Source organism: Osmerus mordax, chromosome 13 (genome assembly GCF_038355195.1).
Source record: "Osmerus mordax isolate fOsmMor3 chromosome 13, fOsmMor3.pri, whole genome shotgun sequence".
Classification (NCBI taxonomy): domain Eukaryota; kingdom Metazoa; phylum Chordata; class Actinopteri; order Osmeriformes; family Osmeridae; genus Osmerus; species Osmerus mordax.
This window is the reverse complement of record NC_090062.1, coordinates 8,775,373-8,793,851: the sequence shown is the minus strand read 5'-3', so window position 1 is coordinate 8,793,851 and position 18,479 is coordinate 8,775,373. Positions and strand designations below refer to the sequence as shown.

At 39.4% G+C, this 18,479-nt stretch overlaps 1 protein-coding gene across 1 annotated transcript; it reads left to right on the top strand.

The window, feature by feature from the left end:
* Nucleotides 1-16,268: 16,268 nt before the first annotated feature.
* On the top strand, nucleotides 16,269-18,167 carry LOC136955610 (leucine-rich repeat-containing protein 4C-like). The gene has a single exon (XM_067249334.1). It carries the CDS (start codon nucleotides 16,269-16,271, stop codon nucleotides 18,165-18,167), a length of 1,899 nt encoding a protein of 632 aa, XP_067105435.1.
* The last annotated feature ends 312 nt before the right edge of the window (nucleotides 18,168-18,479 follow it).

Here is an 18,479-nt window from a genome sequence, read left to right as displayed (position 1 = left end):
ATAGTAAAATCCACTATGTTTCATCTACCAAGGCTCATTACCATTCTTTGCAGAAATCTGGGCCTGTACAGGAGGTCACATGACCACCACTCAGTACAGTTGTTGGAAGTTATTCAAATTCAATGAGGACCGAGAGTAATTAATCAAAATAATGTATTTAGGAGAAACAAGGCAGTCGGAGTTAAATATTGGTGAAAGGTAAGGTATTTGACTCCAAGCCAATGTATCCATAATGGCATGGTAAGAGGCAACTGTACATCATTTGTATTTTATATTGTTTGGCTGCCTCTTCCAGTAATATGCTTTATCTGTACAATGTCCTGTTACCCAAAAGCAATACCACCAAATTATAGTCACCCATTAGTTCTTCAAGAACGTCGTTTTTACAGTAAGTGCATTTTGTGCAGCAGAGTACCATAGCATTCCAAATTTGTTTCCTTAATAGTCTTTGGTAGTGTTAAATGAAGACTATTCTACTTGTTGGAGTGAAGAAGTGGGTTCATAATTGGTCTGACTTTACATATTTCATGGACGTGTGTGATTATATAAAACATCATTCTAGAGACTGAGGCACTTTTCATTTTCATTTTTTTTTCTCCCTCTTTTTAACTCTCATACAGACATTTCTGGACTGTCCTAAAATCTGTCAAATTGATTACAGCACTGCATTTGCACAGATGTGAACGTTTTAAACTCTTCGGAATCCTTTCAATGGTCTTATGTACCTATAGAACAGGGTTTTTTTCTAACAATTGTTTTTTAGAACATCCCTTTCATGAAACCTTGATGCCCAGAAGGTCTTCCTTCTGTATCACCTTGAAAATGTTAAATAAGATCCCATCTCTCTCATCCTGTAAATACATTTAGGCCAGACGTGACTGAAATACTCTTGCCTTAAAGTAACAGATCCGAGTCACACTGAAAGTGTCAGACTGATACTCTGCTGGGGTTTGGGTGTGAGGAATAAAGCCAACTCACCCTTTACTCTGTGCATTGGCCTCATCTTCTGCATATCCGTCTTTGGGGGCGGCCATTTTAAATATTAAGCAAGCCAGAGAGAACAAGTGCTGTGGGACGTCAGCGATTTAAATAATTGAAGAACAGCCTTAGTAGCTTTGGAAAATCCTTCAAATTCTTTCCTCTCTAATCCTCAACTCTTCTTTTTTTTTGGCTTGAACATGCCTGCAACATGCCAAGATAGCTGATCCAAAGTTCCCAATTGGCTGAAAAAAGGTTAGATGAAGAGCAAGAAAGCTGGGAATAAAAAAATTAGAAAATTCATTCAAGGCCAAGGATAAATTCATTTTGACAACGCAAATGCTGTGGGCATAACCGACAGAAAATAGCAAAAACATGCAATTTTCCCTTTGTGAGTTGTTAACACTTAAGTCGTCCTCCCAATGTGTAATTAATTTGACAAGCATTTAATTCCCAGGGTGTTTAACATTATGATGGGACGTCTAAATAATTGTCTTTGACAATTGTTATGACATCATGTATCATCATGCATAAATTCTGCAGTAAAACTCAGAACTCACTAACATGTCCAACATCTCTAAGTAGCCTAGAGGTACAGAATGGTTCAAAACTGACCACTATCAAGAAGAAAATGTTCTATACTGACTTTTAACACATGCTGCTATCAATGTTGGCAAATATTTTCTCACATTGTATGTTGACAATCCGTGTAGATTATTTTTTAAATTCCACACAAGGTGGTTGGATGGGTTTGGGAAGAGAATAGAAAGCGAGAATACTTTTTTTCAACATTCCTGATGAAATTCGCACTTAACAGGTGTCAGAAGACTACAATAGTCAGTAATAGTATTTTAGACATTACTGTATTAGAAGCTTTTTTTGACATAACCATTAGAGTGTGTGTGTGTCAAACTGTACATGGATGTATTATGCTAACTATTTATTATCTGAAGCTCTCAATTGGAACGGAATGGCATACACCCCCCGACCCCGACCCCCACCCCACCCTCCCTTTGTGCACCGATATTTTTAGATATATTTTCTGCTGGCAAAGTCTGACATCTCTCTAAATTAAAATTCATATTTCATCAAAGCCTGCATAAAATGCTGATTATAGAAAATACATCAATATGTATCCCCAGTGTCTGAAGATGAAAGTGTTCTAATCTTTCATAGTTATGTAACCATTACACCATTAATATTACTTTCCTCATCATAATGTACAGCAATGGAAAACAGTATTTTTACCTTTACATGTATGGGTATTCCAGGCTTCTACATGTAATGATTGAACTTGTGGTTAATAAACAATTGCAAGATACACAACATTGTCAGGAGACACGATGTAATAATTATAAAACACCACCTGCCCAATACATTCAAAGACTGACTATTTAACAGATAAACATTTTGGTAGTGGTGTAGAGTGGTTACACACTTGGTTTGGTGTAGAAACAAAACGGACATGAATTATTTGGTACTTAATTTTGCTCTGCTAAATCTAAGGCTAACCTTCTATTAACTTAATTTATCATAACACAACCTTAGCCAATGAAAAAGCCAAGCAACACAAACTGGCAAATTGCACAAGTTAGAATGACCGATGAAAAAGCAACCTAGATTCCTTGCCGAGGAGTGCAAATTGTGCCATAGACATGATTCTGCACACAAACTTGACTACCTGCAGGTGGCAACCATGGTCTACCTCATCAAGAAGACACACACGCACACACGCTACTCGTCCATACATCCTTTCGGCATAGCTTTATGTGTTTATGTTTTATTGTTATTTATTAATTTAATTTATTGTTAATGCATGCATTGATGTCCGGTACGATGGACAGGAAGGGGGCTTGAAAGTTAGAGTGTAATGCAGTCTGTGTACCACAGAAGCGCAAGTATAAGCTTTCTAGATCAGTGCGCCACGGCCATGCAATTTAATGAATTCCATGTGCTCTCTATTCAAGTCATGGACTGCACCAAGTGTCTGCGCGACTGTGCTTCATTGACGTGTTAGGAAGGAACAGATTATGAATGTGTTGCCTGTTGCCACTGCACGACGATCTCACACATTTTCCTGACAATGCAGAATTCATGATCATTATTATAGGTGCGCTTATGTTATAAAGACACCGGACTACGACGCAAAGAAATTCACATTTTGGTGGCTTTTTTGTGGATAGGTTCTTTCCTCGTGCGATTGGTTTCCTAAATGTTAGATGTTTTCATGTTAACCAAGTAGATGGAGATATGTTGAAATGCATGAAGAGACAACTGGATGAATCTAAAGCCAAATCTAGGAATTCTGGAAATGGTGAAGAGGATTCTGGTGGCATGGATTCCATCCTTAATACATTTCCGTGGTTGTAAAGGGGTGGGCGTTATTTGGACACGAAAACCGACATCTATCATATTTTAATGGCTAACGTTTTCCCTGTGCGATCCTTACTTTAACAGCAAGTACCTCATCTGCAGTAGCGATCATAAACTAATATAGGCTGTGCTTACATGGCGTTTGTCGCCTGTTTCTTTGGTTGGTTATTGAAGAAGCCAAAGGACAATAATATTAACATATTTAAATCTCCTTCACGCATCCTGGGTACAATGTTACACTGGAAAACTATCAAGTGAAGACCTGAGTAGAACACTACGTTCTGTTTGAGAAGAAATGGCTATGTGAAAGAAAAAGCCCTTTGGCGAGATCTCCGAGAAACTCTGCAGGATTTCCCCCCTTTGGAATACCAAGTCATAGGCTACCGACACCCCATGTTTTTTAATACCCGAACCACGGAAATTAAGGACACATCGATAGCCTTCCACGCAACTCTTTTAATTCAATTTTCCTTTTTTAACCGCGTTCAAAAGTCTTTTTATTTTATTTCAAGAGCTATCCAACGCACATGAACGTTCTCCACGCTCTAAACCTTTGCAAGGGTGAGATTTGTGTCTCTGCTTTACAGCATGTCTCAACAACAGGCACCGGGCCCCTAGATGTTTTTTCTCCTTTTATCTCAATCATAATCTTTCGAGAAAATGCGTAAGTATTTATTTATTTGTTTGTACTTAATATTAGGCTTTGGAATTTGGGGCAAATCGGGCACTGTCATACATTCAATAATCATCTTGATTCATGGTACAAAGTGGAATGATTCACAATACTAGTTTGTTTCATTGCTTACACCCTGTTAGCGCTGCGTGTTTGTTAGACCATTTAGGCTACATTTTCATGAAAATTGTTTCGGCGCAGTCGTTTTCTTTGCGTGTGTGTGTGTGTATGTGTGTCTATGTGTGTGTGTGTGTGTGTGTGTGTGTGTAAGAGAGAGAGAGAGAGAGAGATAGAGCGAGAGAGAGAGAGCGAGATAGACAGACAGAGAGCGAGAGAAAATTAGCGAAAGATGAGATAACGAGAAAGAGAGAGAGAGAGAGAGATAGGCTGGTGTACATGAAAAGGGGAATAGTTTTTGCGGTTCTGCGACACACTGCATTTGGGTATTTTTGTTTCTTCTAAGCAGTAGCCCCCTGAAGCGATTAGGTTTTAATGTCTGAATACGTCATGTGGTCATTCATTTATATTCAGCTCAGCTGCTTCCTGGTGCTGCTTAGTAATGATACGTTTGCAGTAAAGAGGCCAGCGTCTTGCTATTTCATTAACTTGGCAGGTTCGAATGTAGCCTACTTAGGGTATCTGAGAGTTGTGGCTACTGTAGGTGAGATTTCAAAACTATCCCATCCTGTCTAACGGTATGGTAATGCTATACATAAATTCTACACATTTCCATGATGCTTAATTTACTTGCCCGAGTAGCCATTTACATTTTAAACGTAACATTTCTCTGATCAAATATTATGAATGCAACTTGACCAAAGGCAAAATCAGCGAAATGGTATACAGGTTATATCATTTGGTGGTGATTCAGATTAGTGGGTGGCCGTTGCTGTTGCACCACCGCAACCCGCCTTGCTTGGGTGGGTTAAAATAAGTTTAATGGAAAATGTTCATCTGAAATTCTGCTGTTCCTCTGAGTTATTCGGCTCTAGCAACTATGGGTCGTCCAATATTGTAGTTCATGTGAACAAGTAACATCACCCCATGCAGCAGCCATACAGCTCAACCAAAACGTGTTGCTTAATGATCAGTCAAACAAAAAGAGGTGCCAAGCCCCTTGGCGGATATATGAAGCTCATGCAGTGACTGAGCATTTAACTGCAGATCAAGAGGTCGTGGGTTCAAATGCGCAACTATATGGAACTTTGGATAAAAGCGTCTGATAGACGTTATTATTCAGTAAGTCGGTTTTCAGCACCTCCTTGGATGGACAGCTCCTTTCATTCAATGAAATTGAAAGATATGTGGGCTACCTGTACAGTGTCCTTTCTTGAATCTCACTGTACATTTTAAAGAATTGCATTTCTATCTAAATATTAACAATATTAGCCAAATGTAGAACAATGTAGTACTATGTAGAATGATTTGATCTGATTTTGAAAAACCTTCTGAAGTCTTAGCAACCTACTGTATTCACATACAACTTTCAATGGATTTTATGGAACCTTCTAAAGGGGCAAATGTAAGGAGAGATTATCCTACACATTCCTTGTTTCTGGAGTTTACTGTGTTCAGTGATTTTTTGTTTGTTTGTATAAGCCCTCAATACTGTCCGTGTCCATCTTCTAAGGTAATTAACTGTAAAAATCTCTCTTCCCAGGTTGACATGGTGATGAGCATTCAAATACTATAGTTTACGTGCTCTCTCAATGCGGGTTTGATAAACTTCATCAATATTTTTCATTATAAACTTGTTTTGGATTTGCCATTATTGCTTTCCCTTTAACTTGCCCTTTCCTGGGTACAATCTTGGGGTCATTGACTTAAGAACAGAAAGGACCACCTCTAAAACAGTAAACATCACTTTAACTAGCAAGAGGATATTTATAATGCGTAGGACGTTTGTCCAATTTAACTTGCTTACATGGTTAAACATCTTTTAACGGCAGTTAGCTAATCAGTTAAATCGATTGTGTTTAGATAGAAAATGTATTTACTTTTAATGTAAGGTTTTTAATGTTAAGAAAAGAACTATGATTTAAAATGTATTCCTTTAAATATTGTGGTTTATGGTGCAAATGGACTGATGATGTTTTTGTGTTTTTGTGTGTGCATCAGTGGCTGGCTTATTGTGTGTTTATGTTTAATTCAGGAAAAAACATGTTTAATTTAGAAAAAACTAATACCTATGGACTTTTTTTCTAGCTCAGGCAACTGTGTCTCTCCCTTAGTTCATGGGTTTTATTTAACAGCAGGGTCTTCTCCCAATTCATAGAAGGACACAAATGGATTAAGCCTCGTCCTAAAGTAAGAGAAAAATTTGATGAAGATCCTTTGTTGTTGTCTAGGTTGACCCACATTTAGCCTTTCACTTTCAGCACCTGACTCCCATTTTTGATTGCTGGTGTGCTGTAACTTCCTGCTCCACTTCAACACAACATGTGTTTGTGTCTGGATCTGGGGTTTACTGCTTGAATGTGACTGCTTCCCATTGTACTTCGTATTTACAAACTGACAGTAGCGGGATTTTGCCTTTTAGAGGTTCTGCCTACAGTAAGTCAAACATCCCTTAACATTGATCTCTCTCCACTCTCCCCTCGTGATGGAGTCACCAAAGCTGAGTTAATGACTGAGTCTAGGCAAGTAGAGAAAAATTATGCATTGTATCATGCACCAGATGTACATTATATACCACCCACCAATGAGTCCTGTTTGGCACCTAGCAGCTTCCCAAATCACACTCCTACACACGACAGAATTCAGCTGTGCTCCAGAAAAGAAGGTATTCCAGAATAAGATGTAGGCTATCTTGCTTTAAAACTGCAAATATAAACATATCAAACAGCTTAGACACAAACCCTACAGAATAGGTACATTTTCGTTTTGAAACAGATTTGTCTCTAGAAATAAATTTTTAAATTCCAGGTTATGATAGATGGTCGCGATGCGGGAAATAGTTCTGTCTCTTATCTCACTCTCTCTTTCCGTCTTACTTGTTAGGTGGCTCGATTAGGGTTAATCTCTTTAGCATAATCTTCTATTACTGAACTGAGCCAGTTATCTTCTCTGTAATTTGGATTGAGCTGTTATGTGAGAATGATCTGAAATCCTTTACCATTCTGCTTCTTGGTCAGTCTTTGCTAGATACCCTCTGTGTTTTTGATAGAATTAGTAATGAGTAAAGTGTAGCATTGACTGAAAAGGAAATCTAAGTAAAAAATATGGTTCTCATAACAAAATAAGGCTTTAGACATCCATTGCTCTTGTGATGGTAATTCAACAACAAGAATCGCTTTGTGGAGGAATTAATGTACCCCAAGCTATATATTGCAGTAATAATAATATTATCACTCTTTATTTGTTGTTTTGTGGGCCTAGTCTCACTTACACAATATTCTTGTTTACTAGATTCATGTGAAGGTGCATGGACTTGTTTGAGGTGTCAGACAGTTTTAGGCACTGAATAGAGAGAGGCAAAGACACTGCTAAAATCCTTCTTTTAACTCTTGAAAGACTTTTACTGTACATTTTATTCATTTAGCAGACGCTCTACACAGAAGTATAAAACTTCAGTGTGAAGTATGTCATTCTTATGGCAATGACACAATATTTTGGTTCTGTACTGGCATATTGAATTTGAAATGAAACAATGACTGTAAGGTTGAAGCTCAACTATCAACTTTAATTGGAGGGTATTTACATCCATAAACTGTGAGACAAATAGAAAACTTTTGCTTCACTGTACATAACAATACATTTACAACTGATGCATCTATGCAGGACTTTAAAGGGCTTTACAAGGCTCCATCAAGTTTCATAAGTGAAATGGCACATAAGAGGATGTGTATAAAAAAAACATGTTAACAGGGAGTCAGATGGCTGAGTGGTGAAGGAGTCGGGCTAGTAATCTGAAGGTTGCCAGTTCGATTCCCAGCCGTGCGAAATGACGTTGTGTCCTTGGGCAAGGCACTTCACCCTACTTGCTTCGGGGGGAATGTCCCTGTACTTACTGTAAGTCGCTCTGGATAAGAGCATCTGCTAAATGACTAAATGTAAATGTAAATGTAACAGCATCTGTGATCATACAAATACACAAGAGAAAAGCTTCTCTCATAACTGGAAAGCTGTCAATTGTTGATTATGGGGAGTCCAAGTCTCTTCCATATCATATTCATGAGCCAAATGGTGCATGCTGTAATATTCATGAGAATATTAGAAGTTTGAAACACCAGAGAGACCCTATCCCAAACGCACCAGGATTCATAAACATCTCTTTGTTTCTGGTTTTCCTCCCCCAATGCCATAAGACAGAAATGCAAATTTTGTTCCTTGTATTATTGATCCTGTTCCTATGTCCCCAGTGGAGAAAGCCATAGTGTTTCTCAGTATAGACTGTTTATCAAATAAGGAAAGTGAGGCAGAGTGGAGAGTGGCTTTGTGATGCCTCGGCAATCTGTTGGCTTTGACTCTAGGCTAAGGAACCGAAGTGTGTCCAATCAAACAGAGCCATGTTTTAAAATGCCCGGTGGTCCTCTGGATGAGGCTGTGTTTATGACCCAAGATCAAGGAGACAGTTTCCACATGATAGAGCCTCTGTGCTCTGTCAGTGCATGATCAGGGCACATCACTGCGAATGGGCCCATGAGGTACTGTACTTGAGTACTTGTACTGAGTACATGAGAGACGATGATGCCATTTGTGTGCAGGTCAAAAGAGAAAAACTGCACATGCTTTTTCGATGTTTTATGTGAGAGGCCTGCTGTGTCACCAGAATATGAGTGGGTGGAGCATTATTTGTGTATATGTGACCGTAAGGGGTGTAGTACTTCACATGGCCCCATTCTGAAGCCTGAGCCCTAATTTTGGAGATTAAGTGCAAAAGACATTTTCAAGGCTTGATAACAAAGTGCATCAGAAACCCCTTGTTTTGGCTATGAGTTTAGAACCACACAAACTCAATTATTATAATTTTTTTCCTCAATACCTTTTATTGTCATTGCATAACTGTACAACAAAATTCAGTGCCTCTCAGTGGGACATACAGACATACAACTAATAAAACCAAAACCAAATGTCTTTGTTGTTGTTTATGATTATTTCTAGCAATTACCATTTTGGACACATAATCATTCTGACATCATGTTCAGAATCAGAATCAGAATTTGATTTTATTCGCCATGTAGGTTAAGAGAAACATGGAATTTACTGTGGCCGGTAGGTGCAAACAATAAACATACGGATCTTCAATCAAAGTATATATGTACAGCAGTCTAACTTGTTTTATAATGGAATATGATTATAAAAGATCCAGTAACACCTTTGTACCTCCAGGAGCTCAAAACAAATTACCGTATACATGACTGAACTCTTCAGCCAATGTGGGATGCCACGCTGGTTATATTGGGCCTACATTTCTGTAGAAATTCTAACAAACAACAGGATTAACAATAGATCAAAGAGCATAGCAGTTATTCCAACATTTAAAGTGGGCTCCTGAAAATCAAATGGTATAAGAACCATGGAGAACCACATGGACCTTTGGCTGAGAGTTTTTTTGTGTGTTTGGCAATTGTTGTTGGAGCCGGACGCTGACCGTTCCAGCCACCAGCAAGTTAGTGTGTCTCAGCTCATTAGAGGATTGGTTGTGTAATGCCATCTGTATTCCAAGGATGAGCACCAACATTTGCGCCTGAACGTAGATTGAGGCTCTCTCTCTCTGTCGCTCTCTCCTATTTTCCACCCTCCTCTTTTCTTATCCTTTTTTGCGAATATTAAACCAGACACAGCACATTGATTGTTTTTTTGTTTTATGAAGAGACAGCAAATCAAGCGATGATTCTCGTAATTCTCCAATCAAATCATTGTCATAATTTTCCTGTCTATTAAGTTAGTGTTTTATTGACATTTTGTATGCCAGTGTTTAGAGTCAGATCAATATGGAAATATGTAATGTGTGCCGTATTAATTAGAAATGTGAAAGCTTGTACTCTTGTACATAACTTTTTTCAAAATCCTGCGTGAAAAATCAGTTATTGCCTATTATAGCTCTTTCCATTTTGGACTGAGTCCTGTTTTTAATTACTATACATGGTGAATTAGCTGATGAATAATGAATGGGGTTCCTCACTCAAAGTGCAGTGACTGCTAATGCACACCACCTCTCTGTCTTGCTCCTTTTCTTTCTCTCACCATGTGTGTCTCTTAATCTGTGCATTTTTACTTTCTCTATCAGCCTCCTATTAACCTTATTTTCTCTTTGACTTACTTAATTAGGTGAGAGTTGGAGAACAGGACACTTATGCAAGACACAGTACATGAGCCAAGAACCATTCTGGATGAAGTCCAGTCAATGTTGAGAGCCTCTGGTTCTTGTCAGAATTATATTGAAATTTCACTGCTACAGTTGTTAGTGTCGCTACGGGTGACTTGAACAAGGAATTGTTTTCATGAATGAAAAAGCTATACTGTAGGTGTGGCAGCCACTTGACCAAACACTTAGCTAAAGTATGAGAATCTACTCAAAAACTAAGTCAACTTAGCATCTGCCTGTCATAAAATGACATAACATTTATATATATATATACACAGTATATTATAATATGGGTAACAATTATGAAAAAAAGCAGATGTATAGGTTGAAGAGGGTCTAAGGTTTTGAGGTTAAAGATCAATGAATATCAAGTTATACTTAGGTTCTGCTTTCACAAAAAGCATTTGTGTTTCAGTGCCATACGGGGTGCTGTATGATGAGAGGTGTTTTTGATGGATGGTAAAACATCTTGTGTATGTAATAGTTTGTAAAGACCAGTTGCATCAACTACTCAACTATGGTAATCTATAGAAATATGAAATAATCAAACACACACAATCACTCTATCCCCTAATGAGTCTCATACACACCTGAATGTGAATATCTTTAATGAATATCCTTCATTGCAAAATATTAAATTTGGGAATTAAATATCTGTGCTGAAAAGCAAAGTGGCCTTTGCCTCAGATGATTGATACTAATACATAATATACATTGTAAATGTTATTAGAGACAGACAAACCAGATTAAAAACAACAAGATAACTCTTATTAAATTAAAACTTTTATTGTCATCCGTAAATAACGGATTCTACTGGCATTCAATCCATCTGAATGAATATGGTCTTACAAGATCCAGTGTCCTGGTAAGCCTATGAGGCACAGCGGTAGCAGTCTCAAGCCAAACAAGATTCTAAAATCCCACAATACATAACATCTGTTATCATTATCCAACATATCCCACAGCCATTTAATGCTCATTCATATCAACACAGAGAGATTCTTCTCCCTTTTCCTCTTCCTTCCTCTGCACACAGAAATGGTGCTAATGCATAGCCACACAGCTGTGATAGAACAGAAGACAGCCTAGTGAATAATCCTATTTAGAAAAGGTGCATTTGACAAGGACTTAGCTGCCAGCCGAGATACTGGAATTAATGAAGCACAGTTCTGTATAGCATTGTGCAGTAGCTTCTTTTAAACACTCTACAAATTCTAGGAATATGCTACTCAGGCCCAGGGATGTGGGTTTCTTGTGGTGTGGTTGTTGTATAAAAACAGTTTGATGGCATAATTTGATTATTGTATTAGAATGTAACCATTTGCAACTTATTTGCATAAGTGACTATAATGCTCCACAAAAGAAAAGTGAGGGAGAACATAATGTACTTCATTCAACTTGCCAACAAATGTTGTTTTAAAATAAGAACACTGTCAATAGTATGTTCTTCAGAAGGTTCATCCACCTTTAAGTCATTTTGCTAACTCATCATGTGGACTAAATATCCTCCCACCTTTGGCACTAAGTAGATCTAGGTGGTCTTCTTTAGGGCCAGTTATTTCTTTGGAGTAGATCAGTATAACACAAGCTAGTGACCAGAATACTAACACTGCTCTTGAATTCAGCCCCACTAGCAGTGACTCTGCCACCCATGGCGCGGTGTCTAATCCTTCCATAGAGACCAGACAGCCTTGGCAGAGCACATCTGAACATAGAGATCCCTGCAGATTATTTAGCCCTGCAATTATCATAATGGAGGCAGCATAAGGTGGAACGTGAACAGAAATTGTATTATTGCCAGGAGAGTGTGCATTTGTTTCGCGGAAGGGATGCAAGCCGGAAAGGCCATAGCCAAATATTCAGCATTGCATTGTCCCACAAGAACTACAGACAACATTATGTACATGTGGATGCATTCAACTTAACACCACATGCTGCTGAGTGTACTGAGCTAAGCTTTAAATACAACTAAATGGAAACATACTCTTGTTGAGTGCTGAATACTATGCTGACAGAATGTATTGTACTGATGAGTGCATTCATTTAACAGTCACGCCAACCATAATTCACAAGGTCAATCTCTAAAATACAGCACAATGTCCTACACAGGTTGATGTCTGGAAACATGACCAACTACTGTTGAAAGTTCAAATGGCTGAGGATAAAAAGAAGATAAACACACAGCACCTGGCAAAGTGACCTTTTCAATACTTGTAGCATTCTATCTACGACTTATTAGTAAAAATGTGTTGTTGTATTTTGTCCTCACAATCCACTATTTGACCATAATTACAGATGCCAGTTTAATTGCTCTCGTTTTTTACTCAATATAATCTACTCACAGTCGAGAGAAAATTAACATGGTCATCCAAAATATTGTGATAATTTTAATTATAATGCGCAATGCCATCTGGAACGCTTGGTCCGGACAGAATGAATTGACTCATTACCTTCTTGTGAACTCTGAATGGTCAGAAGGAGAGATTTTCCTAACATTGCTGAGGGGACAAGCTTTGGACCTTTTTAGTACAATTCACGAAATAAATACCATGGTAAGTGTTTAAAACTCCCTAATGTAGTTCACATTTCAACCTGATCATGAAGAGAAGCCAACCAAATAGTCGATTAAGAAAGTTTGGCAAAATATGGAAATGTGTTTTCCATGTTCAGTAAGTATGTATATTGAGTGTGTAGATTAAGTTTAGACATGAATTAGGAATATGATTTTGTTATCCTTAAGGACAAGGGAATAAAACAGGTAAAGGTCACTTTGCGAGTTGCAATCTGGGAAAGTAACTGTTGTATCTGGCTCCAAGGCACATGCTCTGTAACCTTACATCCAGTTCCTCCCCACCCTTCGAACGTCCCCTTTACGGTTTACAGCATGTCACTTTTCTCTGCCAATTTAGCAATGATGTTTGGCCCCACGTTCTCCCAACATGAAGTCCAGGGTCCTGGCCTCAGCAGACCTGCTCTAACCTAACACAGTATCCACTGGAACAAATCAGAGACAAAACTTTGCCATTAATTTCCAATCTTCTGGTACGCAATGATGTACACACTAAATACTTCTATTTATTTAATGTTTTTTTGATTGCCTAGCCAATCACGAGCCACCACTCGTGCTAAGGCTCTGAAGACCATAATTATGTGGAGTGATTTGGAATGACGTGCTTCACTCCACCACTCGCCAATCCCCACCTACTTACTGTTCCAATTATATTCTACACATCCATCCCTAAGTCCACTCAAAATAACTCATTAATTCCATGATTGTGGAATGAACTGAATAACCCAATTGATTTGGAGCAAAACCGTTGTAGTAGACAAGGAGAGGGAAGTATGTAAAGATAAGGGTTGTAACGTTTGTTGGTGAAAATCCAGTCCCATTCTGATCAAAACAGAAATGCAAGGACATAAAAACCTTAAACCAAAGCACAGTTCATATAGGTATGTGAAAGAGCAAACATTTAATGTTAGCCTGACCCAGCCCACCCCTCTTTCTAGGGATTGGGTCGTATTGGCAGAGCTTTCATTTTTGCCTGACCTGCTGTCATCTCTCCTCCTCTCTCCTTCCTGTGACCTCAGAGAATCAGCTCCCCTCCCTGTGCCCCTACCCCCTGTCGCCATCTCCTTTTTTCACTTTAGTTGACCCTTTGCACCAGGACACCCTTGGTTGAAGCCCTGCCCTCTTCCCCTAGTACTGCAACCGCAGCATTGACATGATTTCCTTGTTTGCAGTATGGTACTTCAGATGTTACCACATATACATACAGCCTGTATTATGATACTCAGGATAGATCAATCTGGCATTATCCAATGATAAAGTCTTCATACTCTTAGAGCCATCACCTTGAACTCATACTGTATGTGAGCAGAATTAGTAGCAGTCTATAATTTGAACGACGTAATGCCTATCTTAAATCCTCAACAGAATGACTAGTTAATTATAAAAAACGGAAGATAATCTGCATTGGTGCTTTTGTCACCGGTCATGTTACTCTTCTAGCTGGCAAATGCAGAGTGGTTGTATTTGGGCATTACAAAAACGAGCTCCCTGCTAGGCGGTGGCCTGATTCCGTCTGACGCCCCAGCAGAAACTTCTCTCCATGGGTTTCTCACACCATTACTGGAGTGGTGACCCGGCTGGTGCTAAAAACCACGTTGACTGGGGCCTATTTAGATTCATCTCCTCTGATTAAATCAGCCACCCGGCCCCACTGGAGAACTCATTTCCACATCGCTTCACAATTTTCACAGTTTAGAAAACACCTGTCATAACAGAGTTGCTTCATCGCCTCCGGGTCTGCTGAAAAAGACGATTACAGATATGACTTGTTAGAGAAGCAGAGGAGAGATGAAGAGAACACTTAGAAGCTTAGAAAGAGTGTTCACTTTTAGATTTTACGCTAGACTACAATGATTTTGCCTCTTGCTGACTGTTAGCAAGGGTACTCTGACATGACACAGCTTGAAATGAAACCAACCAATCCTGTCATTCCCTGCACTCACTATTAGTTTTTCACAATATGGTCTTCTCAGTCAAGGACTTACTAGCAAGATGCTATACTACAAGAAATAATTTAAATTCTCACATTAATTGGATTATTGGATTGTTTGCTAAAAAGCATGCGGTCTGTTAAATACATACGTTTAAGCATGCAAACAGTAAAGGTTAGGATTTGGCCAACCACCTTACCTTACATTTTATTTTATTTGACACTACATTACAATAGCATTTATATTACTACTGCCACATCAGGTGTTCATAGTCAGTCTACTAACAACAATAAGGTCCATTTGTGAAAACATTAGCATTAAAGTTGTTTCCATCGTGAGGTCTCTCTGGACTGTTAATGTGTGTGTACAGTTATGAAACTGCTAAAGCTAGGTCAACCTGATGGCATTTATTTGAATAGGTATCAAGCAAGTCATGTAAACTTCAGACATTTCATAATAAAACCTCTATTCCTTAATTACTGTTTTTTTTCTGCCTCTGCTTTTGTGCATGTGAAAGATTGCTTACTATGTTAGACCTGATATTCTTTCATACTTTCCTTTTGCCTGAGGCAGCATATAGGTCATCCACTATGTCATCCACTATGCTTAAACTAGCCTATCATCCATGTCCTCTCAGGAGTTTATTGATGTTTCAATGCAATTCAATGTATGGCAGTCCAGGAACTGGTCCAGCTTTGAAAATATGTTTTGATGACTTGCCAAGGGGGTTCAGACTTACTGCCATTGGCAAAAAAACTTGTACATTCAAAAAATATTGAATATATTTTGAACTTGTTTATATGTATGATAATGTTACATCTTACCTTGATTTTAAAAGTAGCTCTTTATATATATATCAAGGCATTTATTTTGAGAGGGCATACTGTTCATGTCAAGATGATTGATTTGACTGTACAACATTTTATTTCTAACATCTGTACATGAGAATTACACTTGATCATACCCATTTTGTCATTCAAACTGTCAGTTGGAATGCTTGAACTAGATTGCACTAATAATATAATAATAAATGGTTAACAATGATCACTTGGTCTACTGTAACTGTCCAAGAGTTGTGGCAAGACAGACATAAGGAAAAATATTGACTTTGTTGTTGTTGACTTTGTCTTTGGCCCCTTCTTGAAATCTAGGGCAGTGCTGGGTTAGGGAGCTCACTGAATGCTTCCATATTTCACAAATAGGCAGGATTAAAAAATACATCTACAGAACTACAAACCAAAAATGACACAGTTATTATTATATATATTTTTAGATATCTTAAATGTTCATGTACATTTGTTTTATATGTTGTATTTTCAGAATTGTTATATATATGGACTTTCTCCTTCAGGAACATAGTGTGATATCTGTCACCTGTCTAATATTATTCTCTATCCTCTTTTACAGCGAGGACCAGCAGCCATTGAACTATGAATGCCGAACACGATGATCTCTTCCCTCCAGCGCCTGACAATGAGAGGTCCTAGGCTTAAGGGGGCCCTGTCCAACCCCTTCTTTGTGCTACTGTTGACCCTCCAAATCCTGGTGGTAGCTGGGCTAGTCCGTGCCCAGACATGCCCTTCTGTCTGTTCTTGCAGCAATCAGTTCAGCAAGGTAATCTGCACACGCCGGAGCTTGCGTGATGTGCCCGATGGCATCTCCACCAACACACGTTACCTGAACCTTCAGGACAACCTCATTCAGGTAATTAAGGTGGACAGCTTCAAGCACCTGCGCCATCTAGAGATCCTCCAGCTGAGCAAGAACCATATACGCAACATAGAGATTGGTGCCTTTAATGGGTTGGCCAGTCTCAACACTCTGGAACTCTTTGACAACCGGCTCACAACCATCCCCAACGGAGCATTTGAGTACTTGTCCAAGCTGAAGGAGCTTTGGTTACGGAATAATCCCATTGAAAGCATCCCGTCTTATGCCTTCAACCGCGTACCCTCATTGCGAAGGTTGGACCTGGGTGAGCTTAAGCGATTGTCCTACATCTCAGATGGAGCTTTCAAAGACTTGAGCAACTTGCGCTACTTGAACCTTGGCATGTGTAACCTTAAAGAGATCCCTAACATCTTACCTTTGGTGCGCCTTGAAGAGCTGGAAATGTCAGGAAACCAGCTCACAGTCATTCAGCCAAGCTCCTTTACCGGGTTAACAAACCTTCAGAAGTTGTGGATGATGCATTCCCAGATCCAAATAATTGAGCGAAACTCTTTTGACGACCTCCAGTCTTTAGTAGAGCTCAACCTGGCACACAACAACCTCACCTTGCTTCCACATGACCTCTTCACCCCATTGCATCGTCTTGAGCGTGTCCATCTTCACCACAATCCTTGGAATTGCAACTGTGACATCTTGTGGCTCAGCTGGTGGCTAAAGGAGACGGTCCCTGCTAACACCAGTTGCTGTGCCCGATGCCATTCCCCGACCAGCTACAAGGGCCGCTATATTGGGGAGCTGGAACACAGCTACTTCCAGTGCGATGTCCCCGTAATCCTGGAGCCACCTGCTGACCTCAATGTGACAGAAGGTATGGGCGCAGAGCTCAAGTGTAGGACAAGCTCGTTGACATCCATCAGCTGGTTGACACCAAACGGTTCATTGGTGACACACGGAGCATATAAGGTGCGCCTGGCAGTCCTAAATGATGGGACACTGAATTTCACCAGTGTGACCATGCAGGACACTGGGACTTATACCTGCATGGTTAGCAACACAGCAGGCAACATCTCTGCCTCTGCAGTGCTAAACGTGACTTCCGTAGAAAATAGTGGGGTCACTTATTTTACCACGGTCACAGTGGAGACTACTGAGTCACCTGCAGATGAAAGCCAGACACAGGCACTTCCACCTTATGACTGGGTGTCATCTTCGACCACCAGGGGGCCCCTGGTTTCAACAAGAACCACAGAACTGACATACACTATCCCTGTTCTGGACCTGGATGGAGAGGGTGCCCTCAATGGCCTTGATGAGGTAATGAAGACTACAAAGATCATCATTGGTTGCTTTGTGGCTATTACACTCATGGCTGCCGTTTTACTGGTAATTTTCTACAAGATGAGGAAGCAACATCATCAGCAGGATCCTGATGGCCCTGCCTCCTCCATGGAGGTCATCACTGTAGAGGAAGAGTTGGCAGGGGTTGCCGCCATGGAAACTCACTTATCTCTGCCCCCATTGGATCACTACAACCACTATAACACTTACAAGAGTGCTTATCACCACCCCCCCATGATGAGCTCCTTGCACAGCTCGGCCACACAAGAACCTTTACTTATTCAAGCCAGCTCAAAAGACAATGTGCAAGAGACCCAAATTTGATCATCAAAATTCTGTATTTCACATCTGATACAGGGAGTATGAGGGCCAAATGAGGAGGAATAACTTGACATACTGTGACACATCTGAAATGTGTCATCAACTGAAAATGGAGGATGCGCTGTTTCAAAAAGTGTCTTTACAAAACAGATTATTTATTAAAAGTATGTTTAGTTGCTAAAGGAAGAAAATTAAATATGTATTAGCATTTTAGCCCCTCTTTTTATTTTCTTATATTGCTTTAAGAGAAAGAATGGTTTACTGATAGCAAATATTTGAAAATAACATTGATCAACCATACCCAGCCAATCCAAA

Coding starts and splice junctions, on each gene's coding strand:
- LOC136955610 (XM_067249334.1), top strand. CDS start 16,269: ATGCCGAACACGATGATCTCTTCCCTCCAGCGCCTGACAATGAGAGGT.